Consider the following 15,537-nt stretch of genomic DNA (forward strand, 5'->3'; position numbering starts at 1 on the left):
AGTTATTATTATTATTATTATTATTTTAATCTTGTTTAGAAGTTCAAACATCTGCAGTGTCATGCTGATCCTGCTGAATAATCACAAAAAACTAAAAGAGAACTATAAGAATTAACTTGTAATAAGATCAGAACAAAGGATAAGCATATATAAAAAAAATACACATATTTAAATGTATACTTAAATCTTCTTATATTGTACATTTGGGGCGCAAGGTTCATATCGCTGTTGATTTAGGGGACTGGGTAATGGATCTTGCAACTGCTGAAGCTAAAGATAGAATGAAGTTAGGATCTTTGGTCAATGATTCCATCATCTCTTCTTCGCTCTTCGTCTTCATCTCGAGATTGTTGTTGTCATTATCGTCTGGAATGGAATTATTCTGAGTGGGTTTGGCATATTGATGATGATGATGATCATGGTGTTGAGTGGACCCAGCTGGTGAAAGAGCAAGATCAAGGGTGATGCATCTTTCAAAAGGGTTAACCCTTAAAGGGTATGGGAAATTGGTGATGAGAGAGCTGGTAGGGTTATTAGTATCAATGGAGTTTCCTTGTAAGTAGAGATTTTGTCCATGGATGTCATGGTTGTGTTCTCCTTCATAGGTTGCAATCAGAATTGAACTGTCCTCTAAGGATCTTTGGACCTAAAATTCATATTATATATAAATTTAATTAATATTCATAAATTTCTCAAGCATTGTCCAGTGCAACTACTGGTTTTTAATTATTAAATATTAATTTAATTTTATATCTTTTTTTTTTAATAAAAATTGTATACATTTCATTAATTAATTAACACATTCGCATAAATTATAATACAATTTTCTAATGAATAAATATAAAAAGACATTACCCGACTCAAACACATAATGTTTTATAAAAATATTAGCTATTAAAATATTATTTATCATTTAATGTTGAGTAAATGTCACGGATTTCTTTGAATTTGTTTTTCCTACTACTACAATATGTAATAGAAGAAAAAATAAAATGTTTTCTCATGAAAAAAAATTAATTACAAATTAAATAGAGAGAAAAATATTAATTAAAAAGAATGTCAAAGGCCACCTTCTTTTTGACAGGGCATGCAGGAGCCATGGAGCATCGGAAATATGCCCTTGGAGAAGGATTGTCTTTCGTCACTTTCTGCCCATATTTCCTCCATTGGTATCCATCTTTCACTGACTACATTTTCAGTATTTTAACAACAATACACATTATATATAATTATTAATTAATTTTTTTTTTTGAAAAAAAACCAAATATTAGTTTAAAGAATCTAAATTAATTGTAGAAAATAATATGTAAAGAAAGGATATGTGTGTGTGTGTGTGTGTATATATATATGTATATGACAAAGAGATTACGACTTACTAGGGTTTTATCTTTGGGGTGAGTTCTTACAAAGATCTGAGATGGCTTTTGTAGTTGAAGTTGAGTTCTTGGTCTCTTATTGGGTTCATAGTATGAGCAATCGACAACCTGCTGCTGATCTTCATCTGTGTTTTTGTGATGATGACGACGACGACGATTATTATTATTATTATTATTATTACTACTACAAGTTTGCTTGACTTGGGCTTCCAGCATACTGTATTTACTGTTCAAAACTTCAAGCAGCCATTTAAGACTTTCATTTTCTTTTCGAAGATTTTCCAGCTCGCCAATCAGTGCCTGATCGTCATCAACATCAAAACATTATCTTTCAAATTTATTCTTCTTATAAAATCTTAATATCAGCCAAATGAATGTCAATCCAATTCAAATTCATCTACTTAATTAATACCCAGAATTCTTTAAGCGAAAGATAAGACGAAACTGAAGGTCTCAGCAGAAATACATGTATATGTGTATGTATATGAATACAAATACCTTTTTTCTTCTGGAGATGGAATCCACAACATCCATGATTTCATATATATGTCGAGAAAGCTTCAATGTGGATGATGATGATGATGATACAATAAGTTGATAACCAGATTCTTGAGAAATATCGATATATATATGTGTGTGTATGTTGTGTATATGTATATTATGTAATATATAATATATGACATGCAGCAGGTAGGTTAGGCGGTTTTATTCGCGTAACCTCAGGGACTTAAAACGACCAAAGTGGAGTACCGAAGTTTTTGTTTTTCCTCTGGCTGCTGCATGTGTACATAGTTATAGAATATGTACATATATATATACATAGTACATAGAATATATTTATAAATTATTTAACTTTATAAAGGTTGACTGAAAGTGGAATTGTATTAAAAGAAGTCTTCTCATTTATATAATAATTATACAATTAAAACTAAATATGACAAATATTATGCAAAATGCATGACGTGCTGAGTGTGAAGTAAGCACGTACTATTATATTCTTGTCTTTAATTATCAATTTTTTTTAAAACAAAAAATATACCAACACATTAATATATGATGAGTCAGGACTTTTATCTTTTATTTTAAAGTTATGAATTCGATTTTATATTAAATTTTTAAAATAAAAAATGTCGGTAATTAATTTATAATAGTATATTTATTATAATAAAAAATTTAATTTATTAATATGTTAATAAAATTATAGTAATTAAATTAAATATCATCTAAATAAATAAATTATAATGTAATCAAAGTTTTTTAATTAATTAAAATAAAGTAAAAGATGTGACGTAATTTTTTATTTTATTTAAAAAAGAAGAATTCTTTTGTGTTGTGATCAGAAATTGTTGGCTTAACGCGTTTAAGGGATGCAGACAAAATTTATAGACTCAAGTCTTCCTCTTTTATCTCCTCTTTTGTTTTCATTTTCCTTTCTATATATAATATAATATAATATAATATAAACAAAAATATATGTTGCTTAAGTTGGTAAGAAGACGGTTAATTTTACATGTAACACCCAACTAAAATAAAAATTTTATTTTATTATTTTTATTTTTATTTATTTGATTTTTATTTAATTTAATTTAATTTAATAAAAATAAAAATAATAATAATGATAAAATTGGGTAAAAAAATATTATTTGGATTTAATTAAAATTGATTTTAAAAAAAAGGGGTGAAAATTTAGATTATTGGGGTGTTTTTGAAAAGAAAATCGAAAACTGGAGGGTCAAAACGCAATTTAGAAAAATTGTGCCACGTCAGCACCCACCTCAGCAGCCACGTCAGCGGCCCGGTCAGCAGCCCCGGCCAACCAGGACCCGCCGCGTGGCAAGGCAACACTGACCAGGGAACATGCCACGTGGGCGATCCGCGTGCGCGCGATCGGACGGCCCAGATTGCATTGCGATGGACAGCCCAGATTTAATCTCAATTAAATCGCGATCGAACAACCCAGATTTAATCTTGATGGACGGTTGAGATTAAAAGGCAAATGGTATAAATAACCCCACCCACACCTGACCACCGGCCAAACGGCCGGAAAACCCAGCCGAAACTCAGCGGTGCCGCCGCGCCCCTCCTCGATTTTTGCCTCCGATGAGGCCCTTCCCGGCCTCCGTTCGATGCAAATTTTATACCATTGTGATCACCGTTCTTTTCTCTACAGGTTGATTGGAGCCAAACATCAAAACGCGACTCACACCGGAGGAGCCGCCGCACCCGAGAGCACCACCGCCGGTAAGTCTCGGTTTTTCGTATTTTTTGGCCCACTGAGGGTCCTAGGGTTGTTTTATCGCAGGGACCGATGCAAGTGTGGCCGAATTCGGCCGAAAATGGCCAACCCGAGATAAATCGCCGCCGCAAACGGCGACACCGTTGTCAGAGCACGGCGGAGCCGCCGTGCCGGAATTCTGATATTGGCCGAAAGGGGCCCTAGGTCTAATTTGGAATTTTTGGAGACACATGCAGGTATCGGTAGTGCGTTTTAGCTTTTCGGAAAAAAAAAATTCAGGAAAATTAGGGACAGCTTGTAGGCACACTGTAGAGTCGAATTCAGACCCCAAAACAGGTAAGGACCCCTCACCCTATTTCCTATCACGGTATTAAAGCTAAATAAATAATTAAACTGTACTGTGTGACCTTATAGATGCATAATTGATTAAGGTTGCCAATGGAACCCGAGTCTGATACAGTGTTGGTCTGTTATTGTTTGATCTAATTTCCAGTATTAAATGCAGCATGATGTTTGATGTAATTATGTTATGGTCTTGTATGCATGAACTATGTTTCTTTTATTATGGTTTGTATTATGATGAACCCGGTACTGTATTGTCTTATTTGGTGTCAATTACTGGTTTACATATTTTGTATGATTGGATGATTGAGATTAAGGAAAAAGGTAAAAAGGTTATGTGAATTGATAAGTGGATAATGTGGATAGCCTGACTAGATATCCTGGGAGATGGTGGACGGACCGGGTCCGTAGGGAACCCTACCGGGAACGTAGTCTCTCATACCGGACGGGGTATGGAGACCTTATGTGTTTTGGCGCCCATACTGGATGGGGTATGGGGACGGCCCGTTTCACCCTCATACCGGACGAGGTATTGAGGTTCATGATTTTGGCGCCCATACCGGACGGGGTATGGGGACGGCCCGTTTCACCCTCATACCGGACGGGGGGTATTGAGGTTCATGATTTTGGCGCTCATACTGGACGGGGTATGGAGACGGCCCTGGAATCAGGTTATAAATGTTAATGGTTCACGTGCAGAGGGGACCCCCTATGGATCCCCAGGGATACTAGTAGGCTGGTAAAAGAGGAAATCTGTTTCCTGATGATTGAAATGTAAAGGTGTGATATATGTTATGTTATAAAGTGTGTATGATTTTATGATATTATAAGGTTATTATTTTCATATGTTGTTTTCATGGATCTCGCCGAGGTAAGTGGACAGTAAAGGATTCTATTATTGATAAATGAATTTGTTATAAATTATGCTCAATTGGTCATTTTTGTTTTCTACCCACCTTTACTTACGTGGCGGTGAGATAGTGTGATATCTTTACTGGGCTGGTGTAACTCATTCCTTATTTAACCATTTCAGATCAGGAAGACATTATTCCCGAGCCCGTTCCGTAGGAAGACGGCGAAAGGGAAGCCTAAAGACTCCATATCTATATTTATAGTTCTTATTTCGAGTATCTCTTTTAGTTAGTTTGTTCTTTCATGTTTTGAGTACGTTTTGGTTATTGTGTAAGGGATGTTAACTAAAATTTTTATTTCGCTTCTGCATTTGACATTTTTAATACATATATTTTATTTAAATTTTCAGGGTCGTTACATTACACCTTAGACACAATTATATGAACACAAATTAATTATTCGTTGTAGTTTTATATAAGAGTAAATTGTAAACGAAACATAAGAAATTTGTTATCTTTTGTTAAAAAATTATAAATCAAAATAATTTTACAAAATTTGATAACTCTTAAAAAAAAAAAATCATTAAAATATATATATATATATATATATATATTAGATGTTTGTTGCAGTATGATTTGTGGTTTTGCATGGATGATGTAATTTGGATGCGTAATATTATGCTATTATTTATATATATATATATATACGTATGTATTAAACATATGTTGCGATATCATTTGTAATTTTGCATGGATGATGCAATATGAATGCGTAATTGTTATGATATCACTTTCTTTTTAAGTCACAAGAAAAATAATAATAATAATAATAAAAAGGCGACTAATCAGATTATCAGAACACGACTATGAATAATTCAAGTAGGTAACCAAACAGTCAAATATTTCTAAAAGATGAATATATATATATATATATATATATATATGCACACAACACACGCATATACATATATTTATTATTTGATGCAAGAAAATGTTGGCGTGGATATTAATGTTACAGTCAACGTGCCAGTCTTGGTCTACTTGAAAATATTAACTATGTTAAAGAGTTGGTAAGAAAATATTCTTCTAATCTATTAGTTTTAATTTTTTCTTTAATGTAATAAAATTAATTACACATATAATTTTATCATAGAATTTAAATAAATTCAATTCATGTTTCATAAATCTTAAAGAGCATTAGAAAGTTTTATAAATATGATTGATATATTTTGCATTTTATTTTTAAAATTTATGTCGTCTCTTAAATATATAATTCTCAGTGCCATCAATTTTTTCTTTTTCTTTTTTTTTTTTTTTTCTTTTAATCATCCTCACAAACTCCTTCTATCTTTCCATAATTAAACCATCGGTTTGTAAATAAATCTTTAACAAAATAATTTAAATTAAAAATTTAAGTAGTAAGTAAATAAAGTGTGAACTGTAAAATATTTTATACAGACCCGGTCGGTCAAATTCCAAATTAAGTTATGAAAAATTGGTCAACTTAAGCATAATTAGTCTAACATGTGTTGATGAATTATAATTAAACCCGAAGCAGGTTCCTTTACTTGATTGAGGGGAGGGAAGGACTTTCAAGCAAGTTTTTTCTGCCTTGGCGGCCGCGAAGCCATTTTCTACTCTTCAACTAAATTCAAAGTGAATCTTGAACTGAATCTGAAGCCCTGACAAAACGTTGTCGTTTTCATTCTTATACCCAGCAAAATCCTTCTTTTTTTCCAACGGGATAAGTAGAATCCCCTGCACGACCTCTATCCGTACGTAGCCAAATACGCACTCACCATTGCAGAAAGTAATTATATATATATATATATATTGTCATAATTTTATTATTTTTTAAAATGTAATTTTATATAGATTGGCCAATTTAATTGACATTTACCATTTTAAGTATCGATTTGTACTCATATAAACTTTATTTTTTATATGATATCAATTTTTATTTCTTTTTGCTACTAACAAATAACTTTAAATACCATGTTTAACTTTTACGTTTGGTAACATAAAAACATGAGTATTAAATTATTAAAAATGACTTTAAACACTTTATTCTTCAGCTTTCTTAACTTTTATATTCTTTTTCTATCAAATTTACTTAATTATCATCTTCATATTTTCTTAAAATTAATAACATATGTAAAATATTTGTAATAAATATATATATATATATATATTTACTAATTTTATTTGGAGAAAATTGATTAATTAAAAATATGAACGGAACAGCACCCAAAAAAAAAAAAAAAAGGAGTTAGGGATATTTAGTGGCACGTGTGTTCACACGATTGAAAACGGATCCAATGCCAACCCGATCCATTCACGAAATGAAATCTATTCTCTCCACTTCCTTATGACGTCACTTTGCCACCTCACCTTTCCGTCGTCATATGTTACACCGCCGTGTTCAATTGAGTCTGTTTCTTTTTTTTTTTTAATAAAAACTCGATCGTTGTTTTTTTCAATAAATAAATAAATTATTATTAACTAAAACATCATTAATTAAATTTCTCCTCCTCAGTCGTTACCGTCTACCAACTACTTCAGGCTCGTGGTGGCAAAGCTGGAAAAACTCATCTCTCCTATGGCCTGGAAAGCATCTTCCATCTTCTTCATTTGGTCCATCTGCAAATAAAAAGAAATCCTTTAAATGGTCTGCAAATTGTTCATTGCATTCCAGTACATGGTTAAACTCCATGGCAACTTACAGCTAACTTTTTGCAATTTGGGTGATAATTCAATTAAATAACCTGATCTTATTTGCTTTTTTACATAAATAAATAAAAAAAAAAAAAACTAGTTTTAGTAATCTCTATATTATTACGTTCTACACCTTTTGCATATCATTAACTATATGAACGCTTGAACTCAGGATTACTGGAATGAGGAGACTCCAAGACAGCAAATGCTCCCTCATTTCTGTAGTCTCTAACACCCTGCAGAATATATTAACCAGTTTAAGTGACATGACAACATCTATACCAACGAAAAATTAATTATACATATTCTTGCCTAAAGCTACTTTTTAACCACATAATAATTAACACATAAGAGAAGTGTATTAGACTCCTTTTTTTCTAATAAAAGAAACTTCTTGAAAAACAGTTGATCATTACAATAAATGTAGCAAAGCTGAGACGAACATAAGCAAAAATGTTGACAAAAGACAACTCAACAAACAGAAGGAACGTCAGCTAAATTACATAAGCATTAAAGGAGGACCAAGTTACTTAACAGGCGACCTTTGATTCTTTACTTGTAACTTTAAGGACATGTACAATTTTATTGGAAAAGAAAGGGAAAGGATTTAGTAAAGCTATCGCATGGTGCAGAGGCATATCATAGATGAAACAAACAAGAAAAATCCAAGGCAAGTAACCCGAGGCGCTGTATGCATTGAATCACTGAAAAAGAGTATACAGATTCCTGGTTTCTACACTATCCATGGAGTATCCATTTAAGATCTTCCCAAAATTTTCTAAATTTGCCCTTGCATCAGGGCCTTCATTTGACCTTATAATGGCCTGTAGCAGCATACAATACTGCACCCAACTTAATGTTGCTACATAAAAATTATACATATAGTAAGTGAGAGGGAGAGAATTAGGCATAATTTACAGTGATAACTTGCACGTATATCATGGTCATTAGGGGTCTATGAACCAGATCAGGCCTGGGGCATCAGCTCATGGATCAAAGTGTTCAGTTACAACGGTGATGGACTACCACAAAGCTTATGAGGGGCAAACAAATTCTGTTAAAATTCTCGGGTATCCAATTTGGGCAGATTCTTGGGAAATTCTATTAAAAAAGCAATACTTTTTGTTTCCCTTTACCTAATTCAGTCTCCAGGTTTTGCAAGTTTGCAAGTGTATGACTACATGATGCAATCATCAAAAAATCAGTTTTTGATGGTTGAAGGCATCAACCAAGAGCAGAATGTCATTAAACATGCCAGATAAAAGCATGCATATAACTTTATTATAAAGTATGCGAGTTGAGCACGTCTTACCCATTTGGCAGGCACATAGCATATTAAATGAAAAATATATATATATATATAATTTTAACAACACCAGTTATTAACCAAACATAATAAAGATATTTCAAGCCTCACCTTTAAGTCTGACTTCTTTAGGGAAGTTTCATTTGAATCAGGGCCCCAAAATAGACCTGCCCCTCTAAGAAAATTTTCATGAGACCAGTTTCCCATCCATGGGTGTGACAATAATATATCAATGAAATTAACTGGATTACCCTCTCCTTCACCTACAAGTTCTCTATTTAAATGGTCTAGCTCCTCCAAAGAACCCAAAGATATTTGTCTATTCTTTTCTTCTGGTACAAATTCTGCACTACAAAAAAGTCCCCCATGGGTGGTACAAATACTGTTCATTATCACTGCAGCTAAAGGTAGCATTTTGAAAAACTCTAGACATGCTTTATACACAACATCACTGTGGTCACCAAATTTAACAAATACCTCTTTTCAGAAACAATACCTCTCTAAGTAAACCTTTGTTTCCTGATTTCCGTGAAGTAGAAATACCTATTAGGCGTCAAAATCTAAAAATAAAAACAAAAGAGACGATAATTAAAATATACATACATATAGATCATGATTCATGAAATAATGCAAACATAAAATACCAGGTTATGCAATCAAATTGTTAGGCCAAATGAGGTTACCGTCAATAAGGCACAGGATGAAAGATAAATGCTATATATAATAGAGTTTGCATTTTCCCATGCTTACCTAACAAGCAAAATCCAAAAATTGAATATCTTTTCCTAATACATTAAACTTGGGTATCAACATGCAAATAAATAGTAACAATGCATGCAGGTTAGGTGTATTAAAAACGGTATATATTTTTGCAAATGAAGTAAACTTTTAAGAAGGAAAAGCATCACGAATAACATAACATAATACCTTCCTAGCCAACAATAACGAAAATACTTCCAAGTCCCATAAACGTTTATCAATAAAATTGTCACTTGAAACAAAGTGCTAGTATTCAGAGGGTAAAGCTGTGCAATTGAAAATTTTGAGGAGATAGTGAAAATGGCCATTAAGATCATCAATGACAATCACTTTGCTTCCCTCATTGAGACAATTAATTTTTGCACTTTCTCCAAAATCTTTGAGGTGCAGCCTATAGAAGCAACATATGCAGAATGTGGCATGACTCATTGGAACTCAGAAACAAAGTTCCTCCATGAAAAACATTTAGATTTTTCAACTACACATTCAACCAAGTAAATGGTTATAGCCCCCTTCTAAAGGCTAGGAGATTGGATCTCAAATGTTGCCATCCATTTCCGCACCATCCCAACCCTCTTCATATTCTAATACATCTACTGCAAATTTTTTCTCTGTCACCAAAACCAGTGGCTCCAGCCAGATATTTTTTGCTAGCAATGCCACGAATGTCTTAACCATCCTTGAAACTGATTGCTTCCCCTCATCATCCAAGTTATCAAGATAATTTCGCTAAATGAAGAGAGAGAATCCTCAGAGTTACAAGGCTGCATAACTTACAGATAAAATAAAACAAACAATTCATTAAAGCAAAAGAGTCACTGTAAGTTACCAGTAACACCCATTTTACGGAGTACTTTTAACTCATTTCCGCTCACAACTAGTCAAAACTTTAGGAAATGACGTTATAAAGGAAAACACACCAGCTGTTTAATAACAGAGCAACAATATTCGAGTCATAGAGTTCTCTAGATCCTGAAAATTGGGGACAAATTTAATCCGCAAAGAAAAAAGGGAAGAAGGAAAGTATATACAACCTACAAAGGCAAGGTCTAACTTAGTCTTACAGAATCACGATCGGCTCCATGAAGTGCAATTTCTTTCATCACCAGTAGTGTACGTAACGATGAGTACTTCTTCACTCTCATAGGCCTCACTGTACTAAGCTTAGAGAAAGCGAATTTGCAGCAGTCAAGCTTAGCATCGAGGACTCACCTCGAAATTTCTACAGCCAAGAAAACAGTTTCAGGAAGGATAAACTTAACCTAACCCAAAAAACTTAAATGAATCCGGAAATACAAAACCCCTATGTTTTTTTTTTTTTCATTTAGCATGGAGTAACCTTTGTCATCTACTAAATGTTCAAAGCGGGCATAATAAATGTAATCGTGATAAAAGCCATACCGGTAAATTTGAAGAGAAAGACAGTAAGCTCATAAAAGATCAACCAGGTTACTCGAATCCGAGACTGCATATCCAATATCCGTATATAATCCATGACCCGGGGAGATTGATTCAATCACTTCAATTCGTTAATGAAAGAAATAATAAAAACATAATTCAATAAATTACTGTTACTGAAATTATAAATCTTCACTAATCAGGCGACGCCCCTAGTGAAAGAACCAGCAGGAAGCTGAGATAGAAGTCAAATGGATCTCATTTAAAATGTCGAGCGACGACGTTTTGTCGTTAACAGTCATGGGAACGCCACCATCCCTATTATTTCATTTATAACATTTAGGTGCCGGTTAATGGCGTCGAGGAAAGAAGTTCATATATTCTACGTGAAATGAAAACGACGCCGCTTAGTTCCAATCAATTTGCAGATAACTTTCTTTGCAATATTCTATTCTTTTATAAATAAAAATATTTTTTTAAAAAAAAAATTACTCTTTCCAAATTTTGCAACAGAGATATTTTAAAAATCAACCTAAAATATGTGTGAAAAATAGAAGCCTAGCTATAAGCTTTCCTACTAATTCGATTTTAAAAAATAAATAAATAAGTGTAAGGTATAAAAATAAAAATATTTGGTAAATTTTAAATCCAAAAAATTCAAAGTTCAACTTGTTCAAGGAAGCACAATTTTGGAAGTCTTTTGAGCACGAAGAGGAATATTATTTTTCAAGTTGCCATAAATCATTATCAATGACGTGTTTTTATATTTTTTCATTCGTAGATACTGGAAGACTAAAAAAAGACATCTAATTTTTTATTTTGTATTTTAAGATAAAATATAAAATATAAAATACTTTTAAATATATATTTAAAAATAATTTTATCCATACTTAATCTCTTTGCTTTTGTTATCATTGGTACTTACCAAATCAACTTTCATTATACTTGTAACGACGGTCGATCTCTTCTCTTTGTAAGTCCTTTTTTACCCAATAATTCATTCATTGAAAATGGCTAATCTTGAGAAGGACAAGTCTAAGTTTTCTGCTATATTTTTTCCTTAAATATTAAGGTATCTTGATGACAATTTGGAACACAATTAATAACATATTTTTTTTTAAAAAAATTTGACTCTAAAAAATTATTAATAAAAATTAAAAAAATATATATATATATTATCAACTAAAGTTTAACTACTAATTTTTAATTGAATTATTATTATTATTTTTTTATTTATAAACATACATATATTTGAGTTAATTTTGTATATATTATAATTTCGAATTGGGTATGAATATAGAAAAATATCAAAATAAGTAATCTCTCACTCAAAATATATTATCCAGTTAAATAATAAAATATGTACAATTTCAAATTTTTTTTTTTTTTTTTTTATCATTCCATCAAATTTACATCCGTTTTGGCAAATGCTATGGCTATAAATAACATGAACTCCTTCCAACTCGCCATGAATAGTAACAAAACTAACAACTGTGCTTAATTTTCCCATTTCGCCATAGGGGTCTGACCCAAGAACTTCCCAGAAATGGCAGCTGCAAGTGCTGCTCTGAAATTGGGATCTCTTGTCAACGAAGAGGCCATTTGCTGCACCAGAACCTGTTGAATTCCCGCCGCTTTCTTTTCTTCTACCTGCCTTTCTTCTTCACCTGGAACCAATGTCGAAGACTGAATCAAATTAAGCGTTACAGCGCCAGAAGCTGTTGGTCTCATGGCGGATGAACCAGCTACGGCTGCACCACGGCTTGGGGTCAAAGATAGTTCGGCTCGAGAAGGGATAGGGTGGTTGTGCTCTCCTTCATATGTGGCTATTAAGATTGACGGGTCTTCCGCACTTCTCTGTACCTTCTTCTTCACAGGGCAGCCTGGAGCGAAGGAGCACTTGAAATATGCTCTAGGAGATGGGTTATCTCTGGTAACTTTCTGCCCGTATTTCCGCCATTGATATCCATCCTTCACCACCTGCAAACACGATCTAGTTAAAACACAAAAACTCGCCGCCGGGACTCGATTTTTGATTAGGAATTTACTACTAACCAAGCTTGTGTCTGACGCACTGGTGCGCACACAGACCCGAGAAGACTGAGATTTGTGGTGTTCCTTGGGATGTTTAAACGACTGATCCTCGTCGCTCAAGCTGCTTTCGGTCTGTCCAGCCGAAACTCCGCCATTGACGACGGCATTATTGGCTATGTGGCCGCTGCAATAATCCTCCGTCGTCGACGAATCTGCTTTTCGCTTCCTCGATGTGGCAATCTGCTCCTTCTCGCCGGCGTTTTTGTTCACCAGCTCGACGAATCGGTTATGCAGATCCGTGTAGTTATCGCACACGGCGACGAGCATTTCGGTCAGCTTCTTGTTCTCGTTGCTTATCCGGTTCAACTCCTCCACTAGAACATCAGTCTGTAAAATTCACACCACACTAAATTCACTGCGGAGCTCTTGAAATAATCAAATTAAATTGCAGTTTCAATAAAACCAATAATCTTCCATGAGAGATCCGAGAAATTCAAGTTTTACTACTAATTATTACCTCTTCTGTAACCGATGATTTCTTTTCAGAATCCGCAAAGGATCTCAGCAAGTCCATCTTCTTCTTATTCAAAAAAAGAAAAAAAGAAAAAAGAAAAACAGAGAAGAAACATTGCAAAATCAGCAACCAACGGAAGAGTTATTTTAAATTTTCATCAATCAGATCTAGAACTACTACACTCACCGGTACCTGAACCTTGTTGGTGGAATAGAAAGGATTGATGTTGAGGTCAAGAGTAGTGTCGACGAAGGTTGAATCCATTGAAGAAGTAGTAATAGACTGCAAGGTGCGTCTGGAGTGATCGAAGTTGGGGAGTTGCAGATAGATTATATAAACTCAGGAGATGTATTCTCTGCTAAATCCGAAATCGGTCGGGTGAATGAGGAAGTTGAAAGCCAAAAAAGGATGAGATATATAGAGAGAGGATGGGGAAGAAAAACGGAGTTGGCTAAGATTTTGTTTGGCTAGGAAAGTGGCTGGAAAGTTTGGAAACAGCATTTCTCTCCCTTTAGACGTCAACTTAGAAAATCTTTCTCCCCACCGAGGCCGACTTTATATATAGTTATAAAAATTATTTATTAAAAAACTAATTTAATATTTAGCTTAAATTTACTAAAATGCACGTGGGTGGGTGGGTGGGTGAGTGGAAGAAAAGAAGATGAAAATTTAAAATTCTAAAAGAAGTCAAGGTCATAGCAATTGGCAGATTTAATTCACGCTCTGTTGGAAAAGTCGTGACTAAAAGAAGGTTCATGTTGTTGACGTCAATTTTTTTTGTTTATCTCGTCGACTTTCTAATTTCCACCTTCTTTCTTCTGTTTCACACGCACTCACATATATATATTTTTTATTTTTAAATTTATATATTTTATTACGTATAAACACCATATTTCAATTTCGTAATAACATTATCTTTTATCTCAATTGAAAATTTTGATCACTAAATTTCAATTGATCTTTAATATAACCTTTTTAACACCAAAATTTTAGATTAGATCCATTTCCATCAGAACTGATTAATATATTACATAAATATAATACTAAAATTATAATTAACATATTAAAAAATTTAATTTGATTTCGGATGAGTGATCAACCCCAAAAAATACACAATTTATGATTCAAACTCAATATCTAAAATTAGTCAATATTTTGAAATTAAATTTGTAATTTTCAAATAACAAGATTACCCTTCCGCATTAATGAAATAATACGACACGAGATGCCCACGTTTTCTGCTTCTCTACACCGCTGGAAAGAAACGTTTGTGAGAAGATGAATTTATTATTATCATTAGCGGGTCAAGTGGGATTCCATATGGAAATTTTGCAGTTTTAAAATATATTTGAATTTAATTTGTTTAAATTATAAAATAATGTTTTTAAATTAGTCTCTACTTGTTTGACTCTTGAGAGCCCAGAAAAGGCCCACACGGAACTCAAAACTTACACTCCACTCTCCCCCTTATCCATTCACAATTTTAATTTTAATTCTTTAATTAGTTGTACAATTTATTTATTATTTTTAATTAAAAAAAATTATATTATACTTAGATATTTTAGAAAATAATTTTTAAAATAGTTTCGTTATTTAAATATATATTTTAAAATATTCGCAATTGAATAAAAATAATTACCATATTTCTTGATTTGTAATTTGATAAATCTTGAGTCTAAGTCAAAATATTTAAAAAAATTATTATGAATACGATATCAAGGGAATAGGAATAATATTTGATAACATATTACCGTAATTAAATTAAAACCGTACGATAAATTATTGTTTTGTTATATGGTTAGTATCTTTAAATTTTAAATGATTCAATTATTATCATAAATAACCGATAAATTTTCATTCCAAAATAAATTATAAAATCTTATGTTTCATAAATAATAAATTATAAAATCTTAAAATATAAAAGATTCCACTTGACTTTGTTTCCCATCATGTCGACGATTAAGTATAATGCATGGTTTTTTTTTGTTTCCTCTTTCTTTTAAATA

The 15,537-nt window shown here is 32.7% G+C and overlaps 2 protein-coding genes, 1 long non-coding RNA gene and 1 pseudogene across 9 annotated transcripts; all 4 read right to left on the minus strand.

Moving 5' to 3' along the window:
- Positions 1 to 78: 78 nt before the first annotated feature.
- LOC110809208 (WRKY transcription factor WRKY76-like) lies at positions 79 to 2,148 on the minus strand. Its single transcript, XM_022034965.2, has 4 exons — positions 1,875 to 2,148; positions 1,377 to 1,676; positions 1,071 to 1,187; positions 79 to 646 (listed from the first exon to the last, which is right to left on the minus strand). The coding sequence occupies exons 1-4, from the start codon at positions 1,908 to 1,910 to the stop codon at positions 218 to 220; spliced, it is 882 nt and encodes a 293-aa protein (XP_021890657.1). The 5' UTR covers positions 1,911 to 2,148; the 3' UTR covers positions 79 to 217.
- A 4,910-nt stretch (positions 2,149 to 7,058) lies between these two features.
- On the minus strand, positions 7,059 to 10,007 carry LOC110809232 (serine/threonine-protein phosphatase 7 inactive homolog; annotated as a pseudogene). Its single transcript, XR_015813706.1, has 5 exons — positions 9,951 to 10,007; positions 9,754 to 9,831; positions 8,938 to 9,369; positions 7,654 to 7,756; positions 7,059 to 7,445 (listed from the first exon to the last, which is right to left on the minus strand). The product of XR_015813706.1 is annotated as a serine/threonine-protein phosphatase 7 inactive homolog (transcript).
- A 466-nt stretch (positions 10,008 to 10,473) lies between these two features.
- On the minus strand, positions 10,474 to 11,356 carry LOC148253069 (uncharacterized). Its single transcript, XR_015813448.1, has 2 exons — positions 10,987 to 11,356; positions 10,474 to 10,807 (listed from the first exon to the last, which is right to left on the minus strand). It is a non-coding gene; the product is annotated as an uncharacterized LOC148253069 (long non-coding RNA).
- A 940-nt stretch (positions 11,357 to 12,296) lies between these two features.
- LOC110809230 (putative WRKY transcription factor 40) lies at positions 12,297 to 14,057 on the minus strand. Of its 6 annotated transcripts, none has more exons than XM_022034986.2 (4): positions 13,718 to 14,056; positions 13,535 to 13,597; positions 13,039 to 13,404; positions 12,297 to 12,963 (listed from the first exon to the last, which is right to left on the minus strand). In XM_022034986.2, exons 1-4 carry the CDS (start codon positions 13,793 to 13,795, stop codon positions 12,481 to 12,483), a joined length of 990 nt encoding a protein of 329 aa, XP_021890678.1. In that variant the 5' UTR covers positions 13,796 to 14,056; the 3' UTR covers positions 12,297 to 12,480. The 6 variants fall into 6 exon arrangements, with proteins under 6 accessions (XP_021890678.1, XP_021890679.1, XP_088064476.1 ...); XM_022034987.2 differs by having other exon boundaries at positions 13,535 to 13,594; positions 13,718 to 14,055; XM_088208350.1 differs by having other exon boundaries at positions 12,297 to 13,404; positions 13,535 to 13,594; positions 13,724 to 14,057.
- Between the last annotated feature and the right edge of the window lie 1,480 nt (positions 14,058 to 15,537).

This window comes from Carica papaya, chromosome 7 (assembly GCF_054855325.1).
Source record: "Carica papaya isolate Zhongbai chromosome 7, ASM5485532v1, whole genome shotgun sequence".
In the NCBI taxonomy this organism is placed as follows: Eukaryota; Viridiplantae; Streptophyta; class Magnoliopsida; order Brassicales; family Caricaceae; genus Carica; species Carica papaya.

Excerpts from the sequence above, each read along its gene's own strand:
- LOC110809208 (XM_022034965.2), bottom strand. The coding sequence starts at position 1,910 with ATGGATGTTGTGGATTCCATCTCCAGAAGAAAAAAG. Across the intron at positions 1,677-1,874 it reads CCATCTCCAGAAGAAAAAAG|GCACTGATTGGCGAGCTGGA; the intron begins GTATTTGTATTC and ends GATGACGATCAG. Across the intron at positions 1,188-1,376 it reads ACCCCAAAGATAAAACCCTA|TCAGTGAAAGATGGATACCA; the intron begins GTAAGTCGTAAT and ends CTGAAAATGTAG.
- LOC110809230 (XM_088208347.1), bottom strand. The coding sequence starts at position 13,795 with ATGGATTCAACCTTCGTCGACACTACTCTTGACCTCAACATCAATCCT. Across the intron at positions 13,598-13,717 it reads CCAACAAGGTTCAGGTACCG|AAGAAGATGGACTTGCTGAG; the intron begins GTGAGTGTAGTA and ends TTTTTGAATAAG. Across the intron at positions 13,405-13,534 it reads AATCATCGGTTACAGAAGAG|ACTGATGTTCTAGTGGAGGA; the intron begins GTAATAATTAGT and ends TGAATTTTACAG.